This window comes from Glycine soja, chromosome 6, assembly GCF_004193775.1.
Source record: "Glycine soja cultivar W05 chromosome 6, ASM419377v2, whole genome shotgun sequence".
Taxonomy (NCBI): domain Eukaryota; kingdom Viridiplantae; phylum Streptophyta; class Magnoliopsida; order Fabales; family Fabaceae; genus Glycine; species Glycine soja.
In genome coordinates, this window is record NC_041007.1 from 10,638,569 (window position 1) to 10,665,957 (window position 27,389).

Sequence of the window (27,389 nt, forward strand, 5' to 3'; positions counted from 1 at the left end):
AAAAGTTTCCAACAAATATACGTATACATAGACTCAACCTTCACCTTCTCTTCCATTTCATTTTCTATTCAAATTTTTTTATCACGTAAATTGTTACTTTTTCTCTCGTTCTTTTCTATTTTTTCTTCTTATCCCTATGTTCCCCCTACTTACATATATACCTCAAAATGTGGTGTACGTAATCTTTTCCTGTAATGTTTCCAACTAGCTTGTGGAAAATTCTTCATCCTTAGGTCATACTTAGCATATTCGGGTAAATAATTATTAAAGCAATAATAGAAAGAGAGCGAGGAATAGAAACTAGAAGTAGAAGCGAATGTGTTATAACATTGAGAGGGCACAGTATTAGTAGCAGCCAGCTAATTCCCTGCGACATCGACTTCACACCAACCAGCCCCCTTCACACAACACCACAAAAAACACACTCACTCACTCCTCAGTACCAGTATAAGTAACTAAGCACCGTCATTTATAAAAGGGCACCATTCATTACGTACACATCACCACAATATCCCTCTCTTTTCCCTTAATTCTCTCTCTAAACATCACAATGGAGTATGGAAGGTTGGGACCCTCTGATCCTGGTGGCTCCTCGCGCCTCAACAACGTTCCTCCGACATCTTCCGGGAGGAAGAAGATTGTCTTGCTTTCACTCTTTAGCGTCTTGTTAATAGCCGCGTCTGCTGTAACTGCAGTTGTCGTCCGCTCTCGTATTCAACAAAATACGAGAGCCCATGAGACTAGGCTCGGAAAGCCCACTCAAGCGATTTCACGCACGTGCAGCAAGACACGCTTTAAGACCTTGTGTGTCAAATCGCTTTTAGACTTTCCGGGATCTGAAGAGGCGTCAGAGAAGGACCTCGTCCACATTTCCTTCAACGTCACGCTGCAGCACTTCTCCAAGGCTCTGTACTCCTCCGCGGCCATGTCCTACACCGCCATGGATCCCCGCGTCCGCGCCGCCTACGACGACTGCCTCGAGCTCCTCGACGACTCCGTCGACGCCCTCGCCCGCTCCCTCAACACAGTCTCCGTCGGTGCCGTCGGCTCCGCCAACGACGACGTGCTGACGTGGCTCAGCGCCGCCCTCACCAACCAGGACACCTGCGCGGAGGGTTTTACTGACGCCGTCGGCACAGTGAAGGACCATATGTCCAGCAACCTCAGGGACTTATCCGAGCTCGTGAGCAATTGTCTCGCGATATTCTCCGGCGCCGGTGCCGGCGACGACTTCGCCGGCGTCCCCATTCAGAATAGGAGGCGGTTAATGGAAATGCGAGAGGATAATTTCCCGACATGGTTGAGTCGACGAGATAGGAAATTGCTGATCTTGCCTCTGTCGCAGATACAAGCAGATATTGTGGTTTCCAAAGACGGTAACGGAACCGTTAAGACCATCGCCGAGGCCATTAAGAAGGTGCCGGAATATAGTTCACGCCGCATTATTATCTACGTCAGGGCAGGAAGGTAAATATATATCTAGTTTAATTGCCGGTATATGTAAAAAAATTACACTCCCAAGAACTCAGTTATCATATTTTTTTAAATAATTATTATAAAAATAAATAAATTTATCCTATGATAAAATTATTTTATAATATCAATTCATATACTATTTTTTTCTTCATAAAATACACTCTTTTCTCACACTCCTAATTTGTTTTTGCTTTTAACTGCGTAACTAGTTACCTCTTTTTTTAATCACCGTTGTTTTCATGTTTTGTATTAACTGAGTGTGAAAAAGTCTGTGGACCGTGCACTGTGGATTGTGGGGGTGATTGCGTGGTGGACTTCTTGTTGGTATTAAATCATAATGCTTGGACTTACACTGTAGTCACGTGAACACAAATTCAACAACAATATTTTTATCTTTCTTTTATCCCATCACACCATTTATTATTATTTTCCTATTTCATTTTCTTCCCTCTCTTGTTGCACTTAAAAAAGAGGTGTACTAGTACTAACAACATTATTTATGTCCTTTTAAAACAATAACATGTAAATATGTAATATTGTGATGATAATGAATTCCATGTGGTGTAGAACAATGTAGTGTTTACTACTGTCTCGATGCCACCATCCTCATTAAATGATTTTGCCATTTTAACGGTAAGAGTGTGTTAAAAATTTGTACAAGTTAAGGATTGAAGATTAAAAATTATAAAGTTGTTAGTATATTATATATATGTTATATACTTTTTAAAGAATTAGCATGTGGATGGATATAAACGCCGAATAAAAATGTCTTATGTGATGTGATATTGCTTTTAGCCGAATATATGTAAATGAAGCATGTTTGGTGATGGCAAGGTTGCGATAGATAGAAGATCTAAGATTATGTGTTGGTGCAAATTTAATTTCAGGTATGAAGAAGAGAATTTAAAGTTGGGGAGGAAGAAAACAAATGTGATGTTCATAGGGGACGGGAAGGGCAAAACCGTCATCACGGGCGGAAGAAATTATTACCAGAATCTGACCACATTTCACACCGCGTCCTTCGGTAAATTCTTTCTCCTTGTCCTCTCCTTAGTGCTCATTATTGTGCTTTGACTAATGAAAACAATTTACTAGTAATTAAGTACTGCTTGTATTTTATAAATTTTTAAAAAATTGATAAAATATAAATATATATTTAACCAAATAAAAAAATATACGTTAGCAATATTTAAAATGTGAAAAAATATGACAATTTTTTTCTTCAAAATTAAGAAAACCTGTGTCATTTTCAAAATATTGTAAAAAAAAAAATAGAAAGAGAGAAAAACCACGAAAGCAAAAGGTTGAAAAACATGCACGACATGAGGTAGATCAGAGCAAGTTGCACGTGGGCTGTTATTCTAGGATGCCATATTTATGATTCCTTGCTGTTTAGTTTCTTGTCTGGTGCAGCTGAGCGTTCCATCTCCATAACCAATTCTATTGTTTTTTTATTACTTGTTTAAAAAAAAAATGGTAAACCAAGTCAAATGTGGAAGAGAATTCAAATTACATAAATAGCCCAATCAATAAAGTGGTAAAACATGTAAAATAATATTCTGCACTATTTTTCTTGCGAGATCTTGTGAACTTCCTCAAATTTACTTCCGTGGTAATTTCTCTCTAATTATAAAAAAAAAGTTTATTTCTTTCACACTCAGGGGAAATTTTGAGCTGATTTGTCGTCGAATTGCAGTTTTAGTCAAGGTTTGAACTTGCAAACCTGGAATTTTCCCTTTCCTTAATCTAAAATGTATTTTTTCCCTTAATGTGTCAGGAGTTTCTATGCTCTAATATAGTATAGTTTAGTTGTTCTTTTGTTTCTTGTGTCTCTGTCCTAATATTCAAACCCACAGTATTTTTCTACTCTTGCAAACCCGAAAATTTCCCTTTCCTTAATCTAAAAGAATAATGTGATATTTTTATAATTAATAGTAAAATTTAAAACTAAAGATAGAAAATTTTTTTTCAAATGAATCATATTATTCAATTTGAGAAAATATTTTTTTTAATTTATTTCATTAATGATAGAAAAGCAACACGTTGTTTTTTTTTTATATATATATTTCGTTTCTTTGTTTTAAAATATGAGAAAAAATAACAATGTTGGACCCTCTCTGCCTTCACCAAACACAAAAGAAACACACCTTGATCTCATAACCACATAATACACTGATGCTGTTAAATATTAATCTTATCCTATAAGTTCTAACGAAAGGCACCAAATTAAAGTAGCGAAATCAAATTATTGTAAGTGGGTCATTCAATGCTTGCAAAATCGCTAAACAATGTCACATTTCTGTTCACCATCAACAGAATATAATCCATAAAAACAACAAGATCACTAGTTCACTACCAATAATTTAATTCAATTTCAACACTATAATAATAATAATGCTTGCTGATCCTGTGTTGCAGCTGCTAGTGGTTCTGGTTTCATCGCAAAAGACATGACTTTCGAGAACTACGCCGGGCCGGGGAGGCACCAGGCGGTGGCCCTCCGCGTCGGAGCAGACCACGCGGTGGTGTACCGCTGCAACATCATCGGATACCAGGACACAATGTATGTTCACTCGAACCGTCAATTTTACCGAGAATGCGACATTTACGGAACCGTGGACTTCATATTCGGCAACGCCGCGGTGGTGTTCCAAAACTGCACCCTCTGGGCCCGAAAGCCCATGGCCCAACAGAAGAACACCATCACGGCCCAAAACCGAAAGGACCCGAATCAGAACACGGGCATTTCGATCCACAATTGTAGGATCATGGCCACGCCGGATCTTGAAGCATCCAAGGGTAGCTACCCCACTTATCTGGGCCGTCCCTGGAAACTTTACGCTAGAACTGTTTACATGCTATCTTACATAGGGGATCACGTGCATCCACGTGGGTGGCTCGAGTGGAACACTTCCTCCTTTGCTTTAGACACGTGTTATTATGGTGAATACATGAATTATGGGCCGGGTTCAGGTCTGGGCCAACGGGTTAATTGGGCCGGGTATCGGGTTATCAATTCGACGGTGGAAGCTTCTAGATTTACGGTGGGCCAATTCATATCGGGCTCGTCATGGTTGCCCTCTACTGGAGTGGCATTCATTGCTGGCTTATCAACCTGAGTTATTCCAATGTCTCTGTAGACACTTTTCAAAATCTTCCTTCATAGTTTAAACCAAATCAATTTGCCAAATGTACTAAACTACAATATAGTTTTTTTTTTAACCCAATGATGATGGTGATAATAAGGAATGTATGTAAACAATGTTCAGTGTCATATATAGTTCTTTATTTTTGGCTTGCCTCACTCCACGTTAGAGTTGTTGTAGTTGTCTAGCTAGTTAGTAGCATTTTCATTTCACCGACAGAAAATAATGCTAGTATCATAATGTATGCATATTGACTTTGGGTGGCCACTTGTTCAGTGCATCTTGGTTATGTGACTTGTTAGAAGTTAACACTAGTCTCTATCATCGCTAATGTTCATCACCACCACTTTTATAATACTATGTAAATTATAGAATTTTTATATAATAAATTATATTAATTATTTGCTATGAGTTTAATAATGCCATCCAATACAAGATTCTCGTGTTATGTATTGACTACCAAGTACCAAATATACATAACAAAATGTTGTATTGTTGTACGTTATTCTACTTTTTATTGTCTCTCAATGCATAGCAATCACATTCTAAAATCTTTAATTCTACTTTTTATAAGTAATTGTTGCTTGACTTTCTTCTAAAGAGGATTTAAGACCAATGCCCCAGACGAGAGTCGGGAAAAAACGAAAAATACTCAGGTTTGTCATCTTTTCTTTCCTTCTTTTTGGTGGGGGGTCCATCACGTTTATCCGCATTGAACACGACCTTGTGACAAACTATGCTTCATGGATCCTATTTCTTTGATGAAGCCCCATTAACATGTCTTTCACCTAATTTGGAGCTTATACTAGAGGTTTCTTGACCAAATAATAATAGATGGGTTTCAATAAAAGGAATAACTCTTGATATTGATTAAAATTGGACTGATATTAATTTTATTTCTAAAATTTAGGATGCCTTAGAATAAGTTTAAAAAAATATTAGAGATTTTTTTAGAAACTATTCATACTACATTTTGAGAAAAGCAATATTTTTCATTTCAAAAGAAATAATTATCATAATTTTTTAACTAAAAAACTTTTTCTCAAGGGAAAATTTCAACAAAGAGACTCTTTTTTTTCTTGTTCTGCGGAGTTTGACACATTCAATTTTTGTTTAACTCAGCTCTGTTTTAGAAATTTGCGGTGAATCTTACTGGCCAGAATTATAATGGAGAGGTAAATTATGTGGATTAAATGGAAGGAGGAAAACACGATGACTTTTTTTAATTTGCCTTTATTGGATGTTGGAAGTTTAGGTTATTTATTTGTGCAATTGCGTGGAAACTTGCTAGGAGCATACATGGAAAGCCATTAGTTAATGAGGGGGCATCAGAATATCAGATAAGGGGTCCATTAACTGGGGTTTTTGGTTACGCGTCTTTTGGACACGTGTGAAAGTTCTACTATGAAGTAGCTTTTGCATTTTTTAAGAATAAAAAATTAAAGATAATCCTACTTAGCTGAAATCTAATCAAGCACATGCTAATGTTTCATATCGGTCAAGTATATGATAAAGATTTTTTTACGTGTGCAATTTTGCACAGTTAAAGGCTCATTAATTATCCATTTCAATTAATTTTGATTAACTCATTAATTATGTGCTATTAAAAATATCATTATCTCTCTCTTATTTATTTTATAGACTCACTAGTTTATAATCTCTCTTTCAACTGAAAAATAATTAATTGTTTCTATTTTACTGCATGTCAGGAAATAAAAATGGAATACAGTAAAATTTTCTTTAAAAAAAAAACATAATATGTTGTTCTCACCCATAGAAATAACTTTTTTTTCTGAATCCATAGAAATTAACTTACTTATCCCTCTTGACAATGAAAACATGCAAAAATGAAAAGTTATTCTTTTCTTGAAAATATTTTATATCGGAAAATAAAACCTTTTAATCTTGTAACAAATATGAGAAATGAAATATGTATTTCCTATTCATAATTTTCATATATTGCCAATAATATATTCAGATAACTTCAAACAAACACCACTTTAAGAATTCAAAGTTGCATAAAATTTGATAAAAATCGTTAAAAAAACTCACGAGTGTCTTAATGCCACGATATTAAAAAAAAGCAAAAAAAAAAAATCTATTTGTCTCACTATATTCACACCTTTCCTTTTATTTTTACCTCATTATTTTGTTTGCACAGCGAAACAACTTATTTATTAATATTAAAAGTATTTGACGCAAGATGTGACAAATACCTCATTTTGTTCTTATTTGATCGTGGATATTCTACTGCTCCAAGAGGCCAAGACCGGCTTCTTTAGATTCTTTTTTATCAAAGCAAATGAACTAAAATCTAGTTATTTTATGGGTAACTTTTTTTTAGAGTTATTTTTTGTTTTTATTATTTATTTTTTCAAGATTTAAGGATTGTAATAAGTAATTAATTATAACTATTAAATTTTAAGAAAATAAGTGGTGAGAACGAAAAATGATTTTAAAAAAATTACTCTCTGAGTAAGGAAATATAAGTTAAGATTAAATTGTTTATATATTATTTTAGTTTGATATTTTGTGAAAAAAAATTTTAATTAAACTTTATTTATTTTTTAGTCAAATTTTAAATTAATCAGAATCTTTTTTCTTGGTGAATAAAAGAGTTAAAAAGAAAATCAGATTGAAATCCATTAAGATTTTTTTTTCGTACTTTTGAAATATATATTATGTATAAACTTTTTAACTTAATTTTTTCCAATACATAACTTTTAGGTAGTAATTAACTGTTCTAGCTTTTTTTAAAACTTAAATCCAACCTTTAACTATTTTAATTAATATGTGAATTGTTCCTTTACAGCATAACAAGGATTCTATTAAAGTGCCAAGGTGCTCCGAGCTTGCAAAGCTATAAGCGGCAACAGACTTATACAGAGAACTGGGTCTAATAAGGCTCATAGGAAATCTCAATTAGCAACATGGATTAATTGAGTGCAAATTCTTGGATCACTAATTATCTGTTTGACCTTGGATTGCAAATTCGTATATACAATCCATGCAATATAGATATATTCCATGTCAACGTTGTATTCCTCCAATTAGGAGGATTTAATCACTTAACATATTAAAATAGAGCTTAATCACTACTACTACTTATGTTTATATATATAAAAGTAAATGATAATATTTTTTTTTATAAGAAAGAAACATATTGTGAAGTCCATTAAGTTGTTATGATCACTTTCAAATTAAAAAAAAAACACTTTTAAATGTATTAAATATCAATTTTCTTTTATATTTTTATTTTATTGTAAAGTCTATTAATAAAATATCACTCATTTTCTATGAAAACGAATCTATTTACTGAATTATTAACCATATAACTCAATTGGTTGTAAAAATTATTAATTGAATTTTGAATAATGTCATTATATATAGACATCACTTAACCAATTAATTTTATGAATATTTTTTAAATAAAATTTAAATTTATGATAATATTAATTATTTTATTAATTTTGATGAATTAGATATTTATTTCTTACATATAAAAAGGAATGAAGTGATAAAGGAAGATCTTTCAGAATCACAATCTACGTTAGTTTTCTAAGTGAGTTGGTGACATTTTTATAATATTAATATAGACATTTTTATAATATTAATTTTAATTAAGCAAATGCAAGAAAGGAGAAATGCCAAAGGAGGGGAATCAAGTGGCTCTCACTCTTCTATGCAAAGGTAGTTTTGTCATTGTGCTTTCACTAGCCTCTTCATGAATTTTCTGTTTTTTTTTTTTTTATCAACAAATGTTGGTTATTAATTTTTTTAGAATGTTAATGGAAGAAATTCAAACTCTTGCGACTTTTGCAAGTACTAAAGTCAATGAGTGCGGAAGTCTCAAAGTTAAAACAATTCCTTGGAAGCAATAGCTATTCTAAAGAGTTTTTTAATTATTGCACATTAAAAGCTTATTCAGTTATTTGATAGCCAGAAGAGTTTCTTTTTAGGGTGTGAAGTGGGCAAAAATAGCCATCAAAGTAGCTTTAAGGCAAGAAGAAATAAAACCAACTATTGGGTAAAAAAAACTTGAGAAACTACTCTGGCCATTCAACCAAAGATGGAATAACAAGTTATTTTACAGATTCCTCTGAATGAAGTCCCACATCCTCCCTTCCATGTAAACTCGATCGCTATGACGCCTTGGCATGTGACGTTCATCTGGGAAAACTATTAACTCATACGGTTTTCCAGCTGCCACAAGTGCATTGATAAGTCTTGCAGTGTGCCTGAAGTGAACATTCTCATCAATCATGCCGTGCACAAGCAACAACCGCCCTTTCAACTGCTGCACTTGGTTCATGACAGAACCGCTTTCATATCCCAACTTGTTTTCAGATGGCAACCCCATGTACTTCTCTGTGTAAAACGTGTCATATCCGTCCCATGATGTAACAGGGGCGCCCGCTATTGCGCACTTGAAGAAATCTGGATATCTTGACAGTGTCATGGCAGAGAGATACCCGCCGTAGCTCCATCCGTACAACCCAATGTGACCACCTTTTGCAAGCCCTTGTTTGACAAGCCACTCTGCTCCGGTTAGCTGATCATCAGCATCAATTTGACCAAGTTTGTGTTTTAAATAGCTTTCAAATTTCAACCCCCGTCTCGCAGTTCCTCTGTTGTCTAACTGTAAACAAAGAAAACAATGTTTAACTTGGAAGGATGAGCAGGCCATATAATTGGAAACAGATAGAGGCAAAACCTATATTTTTCCATGCTACATTTTATAAAAAGTGGGTAAATCCGCCCCGATTTGTTACCCAAAAAAGGGCAAAACATTCCCACTTTAAAAGCTCAAGGGACAAGGGCCTAAGCATTTGGGACCATCAGAGCACTACCACAACCATTAAGCATACAAACGGGAAATATGAAATGCAAGTGTGAATACAATTTCGGATTTTCTTAATTGAAAACATATTCTGTCTCTATTAGTCCTGTCAACATTTTCCATGTTTAAATAGATGGATTGTCCATCTCAATCATGTTACTATGGTTCATAAATTAGATTCAATATATTGCAACAGTGTCCTGTATGTTTGAGTTTCATCATAAGACTGAGTCATAAAAATCTGGATGCATATAAATTTAAAAGCAAGCAAAAAAAAAAAGTGGGCCATAATCATGTAAAATTCAGGGAACTGACCTTCCAAACTAAGATGCCTTGGTTTCTCAAATATTGTGCTCTCAGATCAACTGTACTAAGCCAAGAGTTACAAACAAGCTGTACACTTGGACCACCATAAACATTGATCATAGTTTTGTAAGGTGGAGGTCCAAACTTTGAAGCATCGGGCTTATACAGAGCTCCATACAATGTAGTGCCATCATTAGCCTGTATTTCAACAATCTCCGGTGGCTCAAGTTGAAGCTTTTTGAATCTTGGAATTGTAAATGACTGCTCATATAAAGGCTTGATTACACTTCCATCTTCCAATGAGCACAATAACACCCTAGGAGGACAACCAAGGGAATCATGAATATCAACAAAACTTTGCATATGATGATCAAGGACCACAATGTGCTTCCCCTTGCTGTGTGTAAGTCTGATAGGGGCCTGAAGTGGTTGATTTCCATCAACAAAAAGTTTGGCACAATACAAATTGGATTCCAGAGGACCATCTAAGGTCCCAGTAAAATATATTAGACCTGTAGCCTCATTCACTCCGGCAATTTGCTCAACCATCCATTCACCTTCAGTGATGGGTCCTAAACAAGTCCCGTTTGCATCATGAAGATAAAGGTGTCTAAATCCTGTTTTCTCACTAGCCCAGACAAATCCACCCGAAAATTTGGTAACTCCTTTATCAAGAGGTGTGAAACAGTCATGTATATTGATCCAACTGCTGTTTTCTTCCACCAATATATTTTTCCTTTGACCTGTTCTAATATCAAACTTAACAATCTTTATTTTAGTGTGGTGCCTGTTCAAGATCTGAGCAGTGAGAATGTTTCCATGCATCCAATTGACTCTTGCCAAATATTCCTCCTCGTTGTTTTGCTGTTCCGTGCCCCCACAGAGAAGATTCATCCAAGTAATGGAGCTTCCAGCTACCGAAACAACCCCAAGGCGCACTTTAACATTTGAAGCTCCTGCAAAAGGATAAGAGTGGTCTTCCTGTGCCTCTAAACCAACTGAGCTCTTCCCTTGGTGCATAATTCTAAAAAGTGGTATTTCAGAAGAGTCAACTTCAGTGAAAGCAATATATTTACTGTCCAGTGACCACCAATATCCAGTTTTTCTATCCATCTCCTCCTGAAATCCGAAAAATACATGTTATTGGTAAAGATAAAAACCATTCCAGGGCCAGCACATAACAAATTAAGCTTTTAGGAGAGTTGGTTCTTATCAATGTATAACGTAAGGAAAATTTAACAAGTTAACAATTAAATTGTAAATAATGCCATCATTTCAAAACCTATCTATTATGAATTCACCAAAAAAAAAGAACCTATCTATTATGCAACTTGCCCAGTCAGAAGCAGAAGGAAGGACTAATTCGTACAAGGAATGCAAAGCACCATATTTAGTCTAAAAATGTATATAAAAATATATGATTTTAAAGTAAATCTCACCTGAGCTATATATTCTGCCAGCCCATGAGTCTGCAACACACAAACCCAGTGTCAAATTTTCTCAGTCTGAAATAATGTAAGAGTCAAACAAAACATTTTATCTACTGGAAAGCAAACTAAAAACTTTATGCAATCATATGAATGACAAGTCTACAAGTCCAAGCCTAAAGCCTATTGGATGATCAAGAGTAATTGACTCTTTTGAAGTTCCAATTTTCAAATATTTTAATCCAATCAAGCTTTATGTCATAAATAAGAAAAGAAAAACCTTAGAGTCCTACTAGAGATTGACCCTAGAAGAAAATCAACACTGCACTAAACTACCATTATCCAGGCCAATGGCAACAAGCCAAACAAGGACAGAAGGACCAAGCTGAACCAAATTCAGCAGTAAGATGCCTCATAATTGTAATCAAACACATATGACAGAGATAAAAACTTTAAATACGATATGTGCAGCTGATTTGAAGTAGATGAACCTTTCAAAGTTTCAAAAGGACACATTACCATATAATCTTCTAATTGCTAAAATATTTTTCTTTATAAAGATTACATTAGTTAGTCAGGTGACTATATAAGAATCATAAACTGCTTGTTGTAGAACTCAAATGCATTTAGTAACTCAAATACGGAAAAGAACAGCCAAATGCTGAACTTACCAAACCATTTTCCTTTGCCCCATGGGTCAACTGCTTTGATTCATTAGACAAGAGATTCAGAACATGCAACTCACAGTCTCTTACATAGGCAAGCATTGACCCATCTGGAGAGAGATGTGGATCAATAATGGGTGAACCTGATACACTTGGAAGCTTGAGCTCTGCTTTTGAATGGGGAATGTCCTGGATATAAACCTGTTCATAGGGAAAAGGAAATAACCATAAGAAACTTGACTATTTGAAGTAAATAATCAATATCAAATTCAATATAAAAATACAAAAGGAGAGAAAAAAATATCATTCTAATACACACCTATACAAAACACAACAGAATATATAGTTTGGTATAACATTGTTATATACACATAAACAAGATTCCTATACTAGTATCAAGTATGGCATAAGCCTAGTCAATTTCAATGGCAATGATAGGACAGAAATCATTGTAGTTAACACAGCTTTCAAAATTAGGTACAAGAAGCTCAGTTTTTATAAAGAAATGGAAGAGGTTAGTAAATAACTCCAGAAACTTCCTTTCAACTATGTTAGACAATTGAAGAATGATAGGCCACCCTATACAAAAAATAAACAAAAATCAGCATTTGAAGCTTCAGTTAATTTGTTCGTACAGAACATCTAAATGTTGACAGCTTGTTCCATGCAAGGGTTATAAAGGGACAGACATGGCACTTCAAGACAGAAATAACATTCTGGTGGCAACAAGGCATCATGGTGAGATTATTGGAGTAATATGAGTCTATGTGCTTTTGAGGTGTTACTAACAGATTTAAGTACTAAACTGTAACATATATATTTAAAAACTATTGCCACTTTTCTCCTCTGAATAGAACACAAGACAACATTTTAATCAATTGCATGATAAAGGGAACAAACCCCAGCAGGCAATGGCACCATGACTGCTTTCCTTTTTGAGCTTGTCTTCACCCATTCATACCGTGTCACACCTAAACCACGCTCCCTCAACCTCTCCCTCCTCAACTTTTCTTCTGGAGAAATATTACTTTCATCAAGTCCACCATCAGGGGGACTGAATAACAATTCTTGTGTATAGGTCTTCAGATCAAAAGCATAAACCTTTCTGTTTAAAGAGTTATCAGGACTAAATAAATAAGAAATTAAACTATCATCTGGACTAAAACTTATTGAAGTCGGTGACACATATCCAGGCAATGGGTATTGTACAATCTCTTCAACGGGGAAAAGAATGTTGTCATCAAAATTCTGTGGATTATTTGAGTCTGTCACAGGCATGTTGAAAGGCAGTGATTTTTGACGCTTTGGGTTCCTCTTCTCATTCATCAACAACTAATTGCATTAGAGAAACACCGACAAGTATGAGATTGAACTGCAAGAGAGCATGGATAATTATGATGAGAACATTGCCCAGGAACCAACAATAAAAATAAAAATTTTACTACAAAGAAAATAGCAAGCGTATTAATAGTTTAATAACGTTAACACCAAGATTCAATTACAATGAAGATTAATAGAGAGGAGTTAAAGAATTCTTCAATGCTTAATTACGAATAATTCCTCTGCCATTGAGCCAGACTGAATGTACTCGAAAGACCAAAATAACAGAACTTTAATTTTATAACAAAGGACATAAAATGATTAGAAGGTAAAAACTCGAAAATATTATTCAGGCGGAGAACAACAAAGAAAAGGAGACCAAAAACATAAATATAAAAAGGGACAAGAGAAGGTAAAAAGTTACCTCGATATTGACAGGCACGAATAATTCGAAACTGGTTTTAAGTTTAAGCTACTAAGTATATACTAAATTAATGCAGCATAACTAAAAATAAACGAAAAAACCTAGGACCCCTAGCAAGATAGACGATTGAGTAAGTAACAAATCAAAGAAAAGAATGCGAATTTCGAGTTTATTTGGTTTTCACTTCATCTCATAATAGATTTTAATAAACCAGAAACTTTTTTCAAAATCCCTTATGACCAGTAAGGATGGCAGGACCATTAAAACCTTATAAGTCAATCCACTGTAACCGGATCCGATCGCAAACTGTGTATGGAACTGAACCCAGAAAACCAAACAAAAAAAAAAACAAATTTTTGATTGATTAACGTTAATTAAAGCTAACCCAGTTTTTATCGAGTGTTACGATGATTAGAATAATAGAATCTAACCTGAATGAAAGACGGGTAGGATCTGCCATGAAAGGAAGAAACGTTTAGTTGGAATATTTTGGATTCCAAGGATACAGAGAGAGAGAGAGAGAGAAATATATATAGTTTGATGGGAAATGAGAATCTAAAGGCAAATTTGATTGGGTTATATGCGAGTTTAGAGTTAAAGGTTTAAGGTTTGGTGGAGAAAGAAGGAAGAGGATGAACTAAGTTGTTTCAGTAGGTGGCGTTGGACTCTGATAGATAAATAGATAGGGAAACAAATGTTGAATATAAATTTGCTAAATTTATATTTATTTATTTAATTAATATTATATATAAAAGAAGTTTTCGATTTCGATGTTATCAAACAGAAAGACGAAGAGGACAGACGGGGGTGATTCCGTCCGTGGCCATCTCGCCCTAGTAGCTCATTAATAATTGCATTTGCATAGATAGCGACAGCGATAAAAAAAAAAAAAAAAAGAGCAATAATACTCAAATGCAAATCTTAAGGGAAAAAAATAAAAACTACTAGTCTTTATTAAAAATATTTATTATACTTAAAATATTATATATATATATATATATATATATTATTTAATACATATTTTTAAGGTAATTATTATCTCCTTCTCATAACTACTGATCTTCTAGTTTTATTTTGAATTTGATTATTTTAAAGTAGTAATTAAAAAATCAAAAGTTAAGCAGCATTGTGATAATATATATATATATAAATTATGGTTATTGTTGTATTTTATTCTCTAATGCAATCCTCTCACTTTAATTTAGATGATGTAAGTCATTATATTTTTCCAAAATAATTGATATTTTAGAAAATTAAAATTAACTATTTATTAATTATATCTTTATTAATTAACCATTATAAGTACTTACTGTAATATTTAATATTAAATAATGACATTTTAATCCAAATATTATAATACCCCTCCATCCAAAAATAATTATAATTTTAAATGATTTTGCCCAGACAAAAATAATAATAAATAGATGAAAGAATAATAATTTTATAAAATTACTCTTATATCATTATTAGTTCATTTTTAAATTTTATAGTTTATAATTAATATATAAGAGATATAAATAAAAAAGAAGATTAATATTATATTAAAAACTAAAATAACAATTATTTGAGGATAAATTAATTTTTCTTACATGATAATTACAATGAGAATAGGAAATAATATGTTGTATCCATAAAATATTTTTTATTTCGTATATATTAATCTCAAACATTAATAATTATGGGAAGAATGCAGTAATAAAAAAACATTAAATATTCTTTAATTAATGTCTTCGAGATGTTCCAGGATACGATTATAATAATCAAATAGCTTCTTATCTATAGAGGGTTAGGTTGTAATTAAAACGAAAATGATTATGGTTATTTTGCTCTCTTTTTTAAAGGAAAATTATTATTTTGCTTTTATTAGCTTATAGTATGTTTTCTTTCTTAGAAATGCTAGTTGTGTAGTTGTAATACTAATTGAATTCGAAAGAAGACTTGGTTTTGACATGTCAAACTTTAATACTTCATAGCTTGACTTATTTGCGTTTATAAACAATATAAATGAGATTCAGATTCATTTTCAAATAAAATGAGATTATTTTTTAATAAATTTCTTCATAAGTATTTATAGGAGAATAAATAAAAATGATAAAATAAATTGAACTAATCTCATAAGTTAAAATAAACTTATCACCTTAACTATTATAGAGAAATTATATGAAATAATTTCTATAAAAGTTAAAGTGCTAAATTTTAACTTGTAGTAAAAATTTTAACATTTTATTGTTTTATTTTCTTTTTTCATGAGAACTGTTTATGATTTTTTTAAATCTAAACAAGACCTAAATCTTAGATGATTATAATGTAAAAGAACAGTTATAATTCTTCCAAATTGATAAGGTAATCCTTTGAAATTGAAACTACAATTAATAATCATTTTATCAAATTTTGATCAGTAGATATAATTTATTTTATAACTATTTTTTTATAAGTATTTATAGAAAAGTTTATCTAAAACTTAAATGATTATAATGAGAAAAAAAATTGTAATTCTTTAAAATTGACAGGGCAATCCTTCCAAATTAAGATTAAAATGAATTACCATTTTTATCAAATTTAAATGATTAAATACAATCTCTTTTATACTAATTCGGCTTCTCGATCTAATATTATTAGCGTTCCAGAACCAGTTCAAAAACAAGAAACATACAAAAGCAATTCTCATGTGATATATATGCCTTGAAAATACCGACTAAAATGAAAGATTCAAACATGAAGTTTACGTATAAGTGCAGATCATGAGGTGATAATATTAACAGCTTCTTTGGTTTCGATTCTTCCTATATTTTTACACACGTACGTCCACCTAGAAGCATCAAGTTATATATAGCCTCTGCATATTTGATTCAAAGTGACGTAATTTTTGCATATTATACGTGTATGTTGAACATGTGTCCAAACAAGCACTTAATTCTATTACCCAAGAGACTTTGATCAATAAGTTAAGCCTCTCCGGAAGAGACTCAAAGTCCACGCGTGGATGAGAATTAATCTTGAAAAAAAACGTAATTTTCTAGAATATAATCTTCGGTTCTTTAATTAAAACATTTTTTTACTGATTTAATTAAAATACTGTTAAAATTTTTAAAAATAAGCTAATTAAAAATGAAGATATAATTTGTATGTAACTATCTATTATATTAACTTTTTCATAAACTTATTTCAAAATAAAAAATTAATTATACACTTAAATTTGTGACGTCGTGTAGGAAAGTGACTCTCCATAAAGGATTGGCTCCCACCTCTTACATGAATCAATGAGTGCTTGGTGCAATCATTTAGCTGATGACCAAAAAGAAAATAACAATCACAGCAAGAAAAGACAACAAAGAAAAATTAAATATTTAGCTGGCTTAAAAAAAATTAACATCAGAAAAGAGGACTCATCTAATAATTTGTAGTCGAAAATTGGAGAATTTATTTTTTGAAAAGTAGTCTACAAAATTGTTTCAATTCAACTCCTTTAAAAATAAAATAAATACATCAAATTAAATTTTTTTTTTTCTTAATTACACAACAGAAACAAGTTTTGGTTGTCTAGGTCCACTATATATACACCACAATAGTATAGCTAAGTTAGTTAAGTGTTTATACAAAATGAAAATAAGTTTTCTTGTCTACGATGGATATACACTATTTTTGTAGTAGTGAGGGACATTTTCGTCAACATAAAAAACATTATACCAGGTCTCTGGGGGTGGGGGGAAGCACAACATTGAAAAGTCTAACACTGCAGTCTATATTCAATCCATGTTTAGCAATTGCATAAGCTCACCGATTAGCTTCCCTCCTCCATATGTGATGCCACGGTACTTTATTTTTTTTTTTATCGGCAAATGTTAGTAGTTTGATTGCTAATATTTTGTTAATGAAAAATAAAAAATCACAACTTTTTCTTCCCTCTTCCTTTTATCACCAAGTTAATCTTATAATTCCGTGATGCAGAATACTTGCCGAGGAGCGATGACAAACTGATGAATTTGATCCACATGCATGCAGGGTAAAAAAAGCTAGATGCCCGGGTGAGCAATTAGGGAAGATAAGTTGAATGCCACGTAAATTTTGCTTGACAAAGAGTATTAATTCTTGACTTTTCTGATCATAGCTGTAATATCTCAATGGACAATAAGAAACTTAAGCATTGAATATAGGCATAGCAAGTCATTTCTTGCCTTCCACATACCACCAATAGCTGTAACATTTAAATCCAGCCTACCATGCATTACTTAATATTTACGTGCTGTTATTTTATTAGTCCGTATTAGCATGAGTTCCTGTATCAAACGAAGCACAGTGGAGATAGTAATCGTGTTAACGGTTATTCAAACAACTATCCAAAGGCAAAATTCTCAATATATACCTAAAAACTCACAAGCAGCAAAAATGGCCGAGTAACATGGGCCGGTTGCTACATCCTACTCACTCACATCTCTCGTATATACATATACATAATGTACAAGCTAACCTTGCATTGGAATTAACAGTTCATGTGAACAATTCGTAACCTTAGATCGATATTACTATCATCATATTCATAGGTTCAGCTACTACAAACTACAAACTACAAAGAACTTCAGTTTGTGTCTGAGCATTTGCAAAACCAGGTGTAGAAATTGTTTTCCCCGGGAACCATAGACGAAATTTTATTCTTGTATTGGCACCGCAGGTAAGGTCATCTCTTAACAGCAATAATATATCAAGAGACGAAATCAAAGATATATATGGTATGTTTGGATACAAACCAGAAGTGTTTTTTAGAGCTTTTCTATTAAAAATATAGAACTTTTTCCAATAGAAAAATTCTCAAGAGTACTTCTAACCTTGTATTCAAAATGACTCAAATACTACTATGCTAGTGTATAGCATCATTATTGGTGAAGCCAAAACCTCCCAGAGTCACATCTCTGACTCTTCAATATCCGTTCCTGTGACAAAACTGGGAAAAGCCAAGGTAATATCCCTGCAACACGGGGAGGAGACAAGCATCAAAACTAAGAAAAGTTTTCTGAAATTCCAAAAATAAGGCTCATGGAGAGTGAATATACTGACTTCAGATATGGAAGTGTCATATTCTTTATCAAGGATGGATGCTTGGACACAAATGCTTTCCATTCATCTTGATCGATCCTTCCATCACCGTTTATATCAGCATCACTAAAAGTCTGTTGGTAAGAAGGTACACAACTTAATTAAGGAACGCCAAATTCAAGGGAGTTTTTAAGAGTAATAAAAATAAGGTAAAACTTTTACGATTTATGAACCTTATCCACAATGGTTTCAATCATATCATCTGAAAGCTCAAGATCCGACTCATGCAAAAGTGCCAATACCATCTCCTTTAACTGCAGATAAACCATTCTAATAAAGGGTTGTTCTAAACGTATATTGAGCAAGCATTTATATCTATGAATTATGGATAAGACTAGAGAACCAAAGCATGATATTAGAATAACTTTAAAAATCACGTAGATTTATCAAGGAAATGAAAGAAAATTAAGCATACCTCCTCTCGTTCAATAAACCCTGTCTGCCTCAGATCATACAACCTAAAAGCAACTGCAAAATCATTATTCTCAATTTAGCAAAAAGAAAAGAATCTGGAAGGTGACTCAAAATCTTTAATGCAACTGAACATAGATAACCAGTACATACTTCTTGCAGATAGACTACTTATTACAGGAAACTCCATAATTCGGGGGAAAATAAGACATTAAAACATGAAATCTTTATGCTGGAAGGGTCGATCTTACAGGTAATCTTGTCTTCTAATGCTGCATTTGGGTGAAAAACACCCAGTGATCGAACAAATTCCCCAAACTCAATGACCCCGTTGCGCTTGAGATCAAATAAGTCAAAAATCTGTGGAGAAACAAAGTGAGTATGCATCAGAATGAAACAGTACGAGTGCCAGAGTCAAAAGTGATGAGACTGTCAATGTAGAACAAAATTTAAATGATACATCTGATAAAAAGTTTTTACTGAAAAGTAAACAATCCTGAGCAACTTGCCAACTTCGGATACTATAAGTAATTAGCCTATAGCACAAAGTCTCCAAGAACTTTGAGGTCAATGAATCTTAAACTGAAGAGTATGGATTATATTTACATACCCTATCTGCAAACAGATTTTTCTTGTTTTTATTCCTGAATAGTGCCAGCTGGAATTCTTCCTGGAATGAAAGATGATCAAGAAGTGAATTATCTAAGAGATTAATCAGGTGCCAACTTTAAGGACATCTCATCTAAACTGGAAAACTTAAAAGCCTAACTCACCCTGTGAATAAGACCATCTTCAATAATTGAATTGCTCAACTTCTTGTAGAGTTCATGCAAGGCCTCTACTTCACTAACAGTAACTGTGAAGAAAGAAAAAAAAAACTTATTTTGTCAGTTTTGAAACTTAATATCCTGCTCATGAGAATGACAAATCACGACTTAGGAGGTTTCTACAAACAGAAATGTAAAATATAAAGCTGAAGTCTACAAAGCCCCTTGTCTATGATGTACTGCAACAGTAAATATTACTGGCCTGTATTTTGTGTAATCTTTTTCGGTCATTAACGCCTTGGCTTGTGCTGAATGAAACTAAATGCTTTGCATTTGGAATGAAAAACAAAATGTTTGAAGAGAAAGTTCAATGCATTGCAATGACATTTCATGTTTTCAAAATAACATTGCCGAAAATATATTAGATAAAAAGAGTACAGAAAAAAAAATGAATTTGTGGTTTTAGTGTTTTCCACAGCTTGAGCATCAAATTCAACATTATGATTTAAAAATGTTCTCTTGATCCAAGAGGGGGGTGCGTGTACCTATCTTTAGCGGAAGATATAAAAGAGAGTTTAGAAACTATCGCTGGCAAAATGCAAGTACTGCATTTTTAACATTGACTGTGTACATGGAGAAGAATCAGATTTGAATACTTCGATGCTCCAATTGCAAGTTCTGATATTGAGCAACAAAGCCATATTTTTAAATACAACTTCATTAGATTATCATTTGTCATAATCAACTATCAGTAATTAAGTGCAACTAAAAGGACTAAGCCAGTGAATTTGAAATTGAAGTTTTAGGTCATTGGTTTATTTTGTATTGTATATTAAAGATTAGCAAACCTTACAAGCATATTAAGTCATTAATTTACTAAATCTACAAATTGAAACAAGGGAGAATAATGCCCGTAATGGAACTAGATGGAATAGAATTACAAGAAACGTGGGTAAGTAAAAGGATTATGATGGTTCTCAGCCGAAGACAAATCAAAATTTTAACAGCATAGCTGCAAGAATTTACCATTCAATGATGGATCATGGTACTCACAAGGTGTCACAGATGCAAGAACAGTGGGTTCCTCATAACCTTGTGCTTCGGTTTTCTTTGAAGTTGAACAGTAGCAGCCCATTAAATATAACCGCAAAAATCACTCCCAAATTTATTGACAAACAGTATTTTCATTCCAGGGAAGGACCAAAATTTTAATCACAATTATGCTGAATTTGAATATCTGCAACAAAAAAAATACTAATAGTTTAAATCACAATTGTGCTGCCAAGGAAGACATGAGACTCTAGAGGGCCAACTTTCATCTTCTGGTTGTAGACAATTTGCTTGTGATGGAAAATTAACAAAGAGATAACGTAATTATCTCATTTTACAACCATACAATGTAAATAAACAATTCAGTCATATATAAATTGTATAAAGCCGACAAAAACTTGAAAAAGAAAAATATATAAATAATCTCTTTAATTACTGACTCACGTCATTTCATCCATTAACTTTCATTTAACGAGGTAATGACCCTTTAACTTACAAGATTAGTACACAAACTAACTTGAACAACTACAATTAACGGAACAACTGTGTGTGTGTGGGGGGGGGGGGGGGGGTCGGAGTTCAGGACTATTACTTTCGATCACTTTGATCTATAAAAAATATGTCAAACTACATTCAGCCGTAAAATACGCATTTTTCAAAGGTCAGTAAATCATAATTGGTGTTTATCCATTTGGGTCAGACTGCTCACAATATTTTACTTCCCAAAGTTTTCAAAAAAGACAAAGCAGATCAGATCAAGGAAGAAAGAAACAGTTTGTCCGTGGTTATTTTGGACAAATCTATAGCATAAAACAACTCTGATGATTGAAACATGCTCTCATATTCAATGGACGGGTCACATTTTTTTTTCTTTTCTTTAAAATATTTCTTTCCAGGTTTTTTAATATACTCAACTGCTCAAGACGCAGTAATAACACTGTAATAAAAAAAACATTTAATGAAAAAAATCGCGTTGATATCACACCCAACATGCATATTTTTTTTATACAATTCCACTATCTCAATTTAACGTGACTCTGTTAAATTTAATTGATGGCTCAAATTCATTTTCCAAATGAAACGGACATGAAAAAGAAAAAGATAGTAATTCAAGTCCTATTCGCACCAAAAATATTTTAAACCCATGAGACCAACTCCAAATCAAAGTAAACAAGGATCGGCACTCGGCAGGCATGGTCTCATACTGTAATGACACCAGTTATCATAGGTTCTCAGTTTGGTAGCCACGCGCGTGTTCCTTTCGTGACCAACCAACCAATTACCAAATTGCTGAATAAACAATTTTTAAAACTTACATGAATGGATGGATAGATTTTTAAAAAATTATAGGAGTATGGATATGTTTTAAAACATGATTTTGGAATGTCATAGTTTTTCTAAAAAAATAATAAAATCGTATTTTAGATCCCGACTTTAAATATTTTAGTTTTTTTTTTATAAAAGTCATGATTTTGAAAATAACTTTAGTATTTTTTTTTTTAAAATGATTCAGGGTCCAATTTTTTTTAAAAAAAATAGTAAAGTCATTTTTAAGAACACAATTTCTATAAAAAAATGCTTAAAGTAATATTTTGGAATATGACTTTATTGTTTTAAAAAAATTGTGACGTTCTAAACGATTTATTATATCCTATATTTTTTTAAAAAAATTATTCATTTCTGTAATTTTTTTAAAAATAAACTCATTTCTGTGATTTTGCCCAAATTCGACAATGCTTGATATTAAAAAAGAAACAGCATTATTTAATAGTAGTATATAATTTCACAGGAAATTCATAAATCTTTTATTTTCCAAAAAAAATAGGAGCAATTCTTTTCTTAAAAATAAAATGAGACCATTCTTCTTTTTCTCCGTGCACCTTTTCAATAGGCACAAAATCACAATACACGAGGCTGTAGGTGACGATTATATAACCTTTATTCTATTCACGAGGGGCAAAGTTTACAGTTCAAATTTTCTACTTAAAATTCGCATCTGCTAAAAAAATTCCCACCTTTTTGCATTACTAATTATTTGACTATGTTAAAAATAATAGGAGAATTTTTTTCAAAGAAATTAAGGATTAAATTTTTAATATTTGGTTAAGAAAACAAAATTTTAGAAAGTAAGAAAAGATTAAATTACTCCGTTTTTCTCTAAACTATTTGGGAGATTTTTAGGTAGATCCTTAAATAAAATATAATAATCGAGTGGCTAAACAACTACGGCAACCTTTTTTACGTATAACTATAACAATAAAGAACTTTTTTTTAGATAAAAAGATTCAACTAACTTAAGTCCTCGTACATTTACTTTATTTTCGGACCACTAAGCTAATCTTAATGAACTAGATTATATAGTGACTTTTTTTTTTTTTGAAGATTTTACAGTGACTTGAAACTGCTAGAATATGATAATTGTTTTGACAAATAAGAAAATTCTAATGACTCAATTAAAAAAAATTACATGATCAAGAACACAATTAAAATTTTTTAGTTTAACTTATTTGAAAAATCACAAATAATTTAGGATCGACCCAATAATTTAACAAAAAAGTTTTAAAAAAAAAGAATGCCCCTCAACCGAACAAATAGAGGAGAGTTATTCTTTTTTCTTTTTGTACTACAAGAGGAGAGTTTTTCTTAGTTTTCTTGAAAATTAAATAGTTTTTTATAACAAAATATTTATCTCATGAAAAAATTATATTATTTTAAAATTTCAATAATAATTTTTTATATAATTTGTTTATTTTTCCTCATCTAAATAACTTACTTTATCTCTGATGTTTCTTTTTCTGTAATTTCCTTATTGTGTATTTCATTCCTCCGGTAAAGAAAGTGTAAAGGAAAACTAGATTTGTTCGAATCTAATGTGAATAATTGATAACAAAGCGCAAGCAGAGGAGGGAGATTGTAGAGGAGGATCTACGCGGGATAATTCAGGAACGGTCAAATAATAGAAACATGATTGTGTTCTTGAGAGTTAAGACTACTTCAAATGCAGATTTCCATCTAAATCAAAATCAATTGTACCAAGCGAGATTCTTGCTATGGACAAAGGACAAGATCGGATACATATACTTGAAATGAATCAAACAGAATCTCTCTCTTCCGAAGAAGGAGGCAAACAAGCACCGAGGAAGACATCATTTCCAACAGACACAAATGAAATGAATGGCTGCAAAAACAAACAAAGAGAGAGAGAGAGAGAGAGAGAGAGAGGCTAACCTGTCAATGGTTATATATGTTGTTAGACTTGAGCATCAAAGTTGAACGAACTTCTTGAATTGGATTGTAATAGCAAGCAGAGAGAAAACAGCAATGGAGATGGCGCAGGAGGAATAGTTTCAACGTTTATTAAACCTATAGCTTGGGTTGCAATTCGGAGTTTGAGTTGTATATTTATAATATAATCAAGAGAACCATTAGACTCTAGAGTAAAATCGTAATCGGAGTCGCAAATTTTTCAATTTTCAAGTGCTTTTTTATATCTATTCCAGCTGGTAGCTGGCCCCACCAACAATGCCCGTTATGACTCCACACCTTATCAATTTATACACGACTCGACCAAATTATGTATATACATAAGCATATACAATACTATTTTGCCCCCCAAAAAAATAAATATACAATTCTATATAGCATTTCCTTTCTATTTTTATTTCTTAAAACATACTGCATAGTTACTTGATTTGGAGAGGAGGAGGTCGGAGGACTAAAATAATCAAAAAAAGTAAGACAGAATATTAAAGGTTTAAACATCGATTTGTTGTTCAAGTTGTTTTTAAAAATTTAATTTAATTCTAAGTTTTTAAACGATTTAGTTTGGTCATTAAAATTTTAAGTATGCATCAATATAATCATATTTATTGAATTGGATTAATCTGTTAAAATTACAAAATCCAATGATTTTCTTTTAAAAATAATGATTATTTTTAACCGTCATTCTATCTATTATTATTTTTAAAATTACACACCCTACCGCCTTCTTCTGCTTCCTCCTCCACCACCACCCCCTCTCCCAATTCCATTATATGATTTTATTGGCACATTCAATTATTTAAAATCAAGTCCAATTTCTTTTATTTTATAAGCAAGATAAAGTCAAAATTTATGTCATATAATTCACTAAAAAAAAAAACCATGTCATATATAAACTGAAAATAAATATTCATTGACTCACTTGAATATGCATCCAATAAAATTGGTTTGCTTCACGAAAAGATTTCTTACAAAATGGTTTTGGCACAGTACTTTGCACTTTGCAGTCAAACACTTAAATATACACCATTTATTGTCCTTACTGTTTTTAGCACTGATATTCAACGTTTCATGCCGGTTGTATCCTTATCTAAAGTCTACCTAAATCTTGTAATGAAAAATTGATTGGATTAAGTTTTGGGTTTCATATTTTAATTTTATTTTAATGTTTATCTTAGTTTGGCTCCTCCTTTAAACTTTTATACTCCCTTTTCCATTATTAATCTTTTGGATCACCCATCGTTATTCATTCATCTTAAGAGTGAAAGGATTTTCCATTATTAAATTAAATTTGTACGTAAGTCGTACTTCTTTGATCTACGTGGTTTTCGTTTTATAAACTGATTTAACAAACTGCTGGTTGATTGTAACTCGTATCGGATCCTTCCTATCTCGAAGCAGGGTTGTTTGAGAGTTATTTGTTTTTTAAATCAGTTTTGAGGGTTAATTTTTCTTAAATAAATAAGAAAAATCATTTTTATTTCTAATAAATATTTTTATTTATAATTTCTTTAAATAATAATAAATTAACATAATCGTAATATGCTAACATTTTATTTTTTTTATAAATGTTACTATATATTTCTCTTAATTATAAAAAAATTCTTCCTAATTAAAATTACACCTTTGGTTGAATAAACAATAGTTACATCGAGCAAGTTTATCTTATTAAAAAATGTTTCGTTTAATAAAAGAAGCAACTTACTTTTACTATTTGATGTGTTTGTTTAAATTTTTTTTCTCTTAAAAAAATTAAAAAGAAGAAAATCTAGTCAATTTCTTAAAAAAAAAAACACTTTTAAAAAAGAATAATCTTTTTACGTTGTTAGAAATAAAAAAATATTTTAATTATAAATTATGATTATCACACTTTATTTTTTTAAAGGTGTGAAATAAAATGTATGGAAACTTTTATTGCAATAACAGCTATAGAAAAAAAAAACGATAAATATTTAAAAACCAGTGAGTTCTTAACGGTAAGATTTAATATATACACAAAAAAGATTTTTGTTGATTGTATTATTATAATTTTTACGTGGTTATTTTATATAATGAAAATGGTTGATTAATTAATAAGAGAAGAAAATTAGGACGTGAATCCCGTGATGATGTTGGCAAGTGAAAAAATAATTCAATCAAAGAAAAAGAACAAAATGAAGCGCAATAATGACAAGTGAAAAACATATAGTTCACGAGACATTTCTTTTTACTGAAGTTCACAATACTTAAAAGAGATACTTTAGATGTCTGTTGTGCTTTCCACGAAATATAAAAATATTATATGTATATGTGAATATTATACTTAAAGACTTAAGATATACGAGAAAATAGGTCATAAATTAATAATGTAAAATAATTTTATATAATTATCAAATCATAATTTATAATATATACTAAATTTATTAATTTTATAATAATAATTTTAAAAGTTATTTTAATGATAACTTTTATTAATTGACGATCGAATTTATTTTACATTGCCAATGATACATAATTTACACAATTTTTTTATATTTGGTGATTGGTTGATATTTTTTATTGGTTATATATTTTACATTTTATTAATATATCTTTCATATTATAAATTTAGCCCATTGTTATTAAGTAACTATTTACATATAATGTAGGATAGGCTATGCGTTCATGTTAAACAATTTAAACATTTTTACCCCTACTTTACATCTTCAAATATAATTTAACATATTAAATTTAAAATAGAAATAATATATACTCATATATTACTGAGTTGATGAGTGAAACTTATTGAAATTCTCAAAGTCTAGTAATATCAACTGGATACAAATTTAATGGATATTTATAAAATTAATTGTAATTAAATTATATGATTTTTATTGTGAAATATGTTTAGATATGAATTTGTATTCCCACCTAGGGATTGCTAATAAAATGATTTTATAATACACTTTTTTTAACATATTTTTTATTAGCTAAATTTTATTGTGACAAACAAAATTATGTATAAGATTTATTTTTTAAATAAAAAGCGGGATTTATATAATTTTTTAAGAAAATCAGACAATAATAAAAATATTTATAAAATGACTAATTTATTTTTTTTCTCCTGATCTAACATAGACTTGCCATCCACAAAATTATTAAAGTTTTAGAATTTTTTTTCTAATGAGCCGGAAGATTAAAAAAAAATCTTTTTACTTAAAAGCAAGTAAATGGTTCACTGAATAAA

The 27,389-nt window shown here is 31.5% G+C and overlaps 3 protein-coding genes across 5 annotated transcripts; 1 reads left to right on the plus strand and 2 right to left on the minus strand.

Moving 5' to 3' along the window:
* The first annotated feature begins 323 nt into the window (after positions 1–323).
* On the plus strand, positions 324–4,916 carry LOC114415548 (probable pectinesterase/pectinesterase inhibitor 34). The gene is made up of 3 exons (XM_028380304.1): positions 324–1,467; positions 2,364–2,500; positions 3,895–4,916. Exons 1-3 carry the CDS (start codon positions 551–553, stop codon positions 4,593–4,595), a joined length of 1,755 nt encoding a protein of 584 aa, XP_028236105.1. The 5' UTR covers positions 324–550; the 3' UTR covers positions 4,596–4,916.
* A 3,588-nt stretch (positions 4,917–8,504) lies between these two features.
* Positions 8,505–14,286, minus strand: LOC114415549 (dipeptidyl aminopeptidase 4-like). The gene is made up of 6 exons (XM_028380305.1): positions 14,036–14,286; positions 12,761–13,232; positions 11,867–12,061; positions 11,208–11,237; positions 9,778–10,887; positions 8,505–9,261 (listed from the first exon to the last, which is right to left on the minus strand). The coding sequence occupies exons 2-6, from the start codon at positions 13,184–13,186 to the stop codon at positions 8,710–8,712; spliced, it is 2,313 nt and encodes a 770-aa protein (XP_028236106.1). The 5' UTR covers positions 13,187–13,232; positions 14,036–14,286; the 3' UTR covers positions 8,505–8,709.
* Positions 14,287–17,194: 2,908 nt separating this feature from the next.
* LOC114415550 (calcineurin B-like protein 4) lies at positions 17,195–24,377 on the minus strand. 3 transcript variants are annotated; one of them, XR_003667368.1, is made up of 10 exons: positions 24,152–24,377; positions 20,900–21,110; positions 19,880–19,962; positions 19,717–19,776; positions 19,358–19,466; positions 19,111–19,163; positions 18,869–18,949; positions 18,657–18,769; positions 18,428–18,567; positions 17,195–17,881 (listed from the first exon to the last, which is right to left on the minus strand). XR_003667368.1 is itself a non-coding variant. In XM_028380306.1 (9 exons), exons 2-9 carry the CDS (start codon positions 21,006–21,008, stop codon positions 18,504–18,506), a joined length of 672 nt encoding a protein of 223 aa, XP_028236107.1. In that variant the 5' UTR covers positions 21,009–21,110; positions 24,152–24,377; the 3' UTR covers positions 17,906–18,503. The 3 variants fall into 3 exon arrangements, 2 of the variants coding, with proteins under 2 accessions (XP_028236107.1, XP_028236108.1); XM_028380306.1 differs by lacking the exon at positions 17,195–17,881 and having other exon boundaries at positions 17,906–18,567; XM_028380307.1 differs by lacking the exon at positions 17,195–17,881 and having other exon boundaries at positions 17,906–18,567; positions 20,927–21,110; positions 24,152–24,361.
* Positions 24,378–27,389: the final 3,012 nt, after the last annotated feature.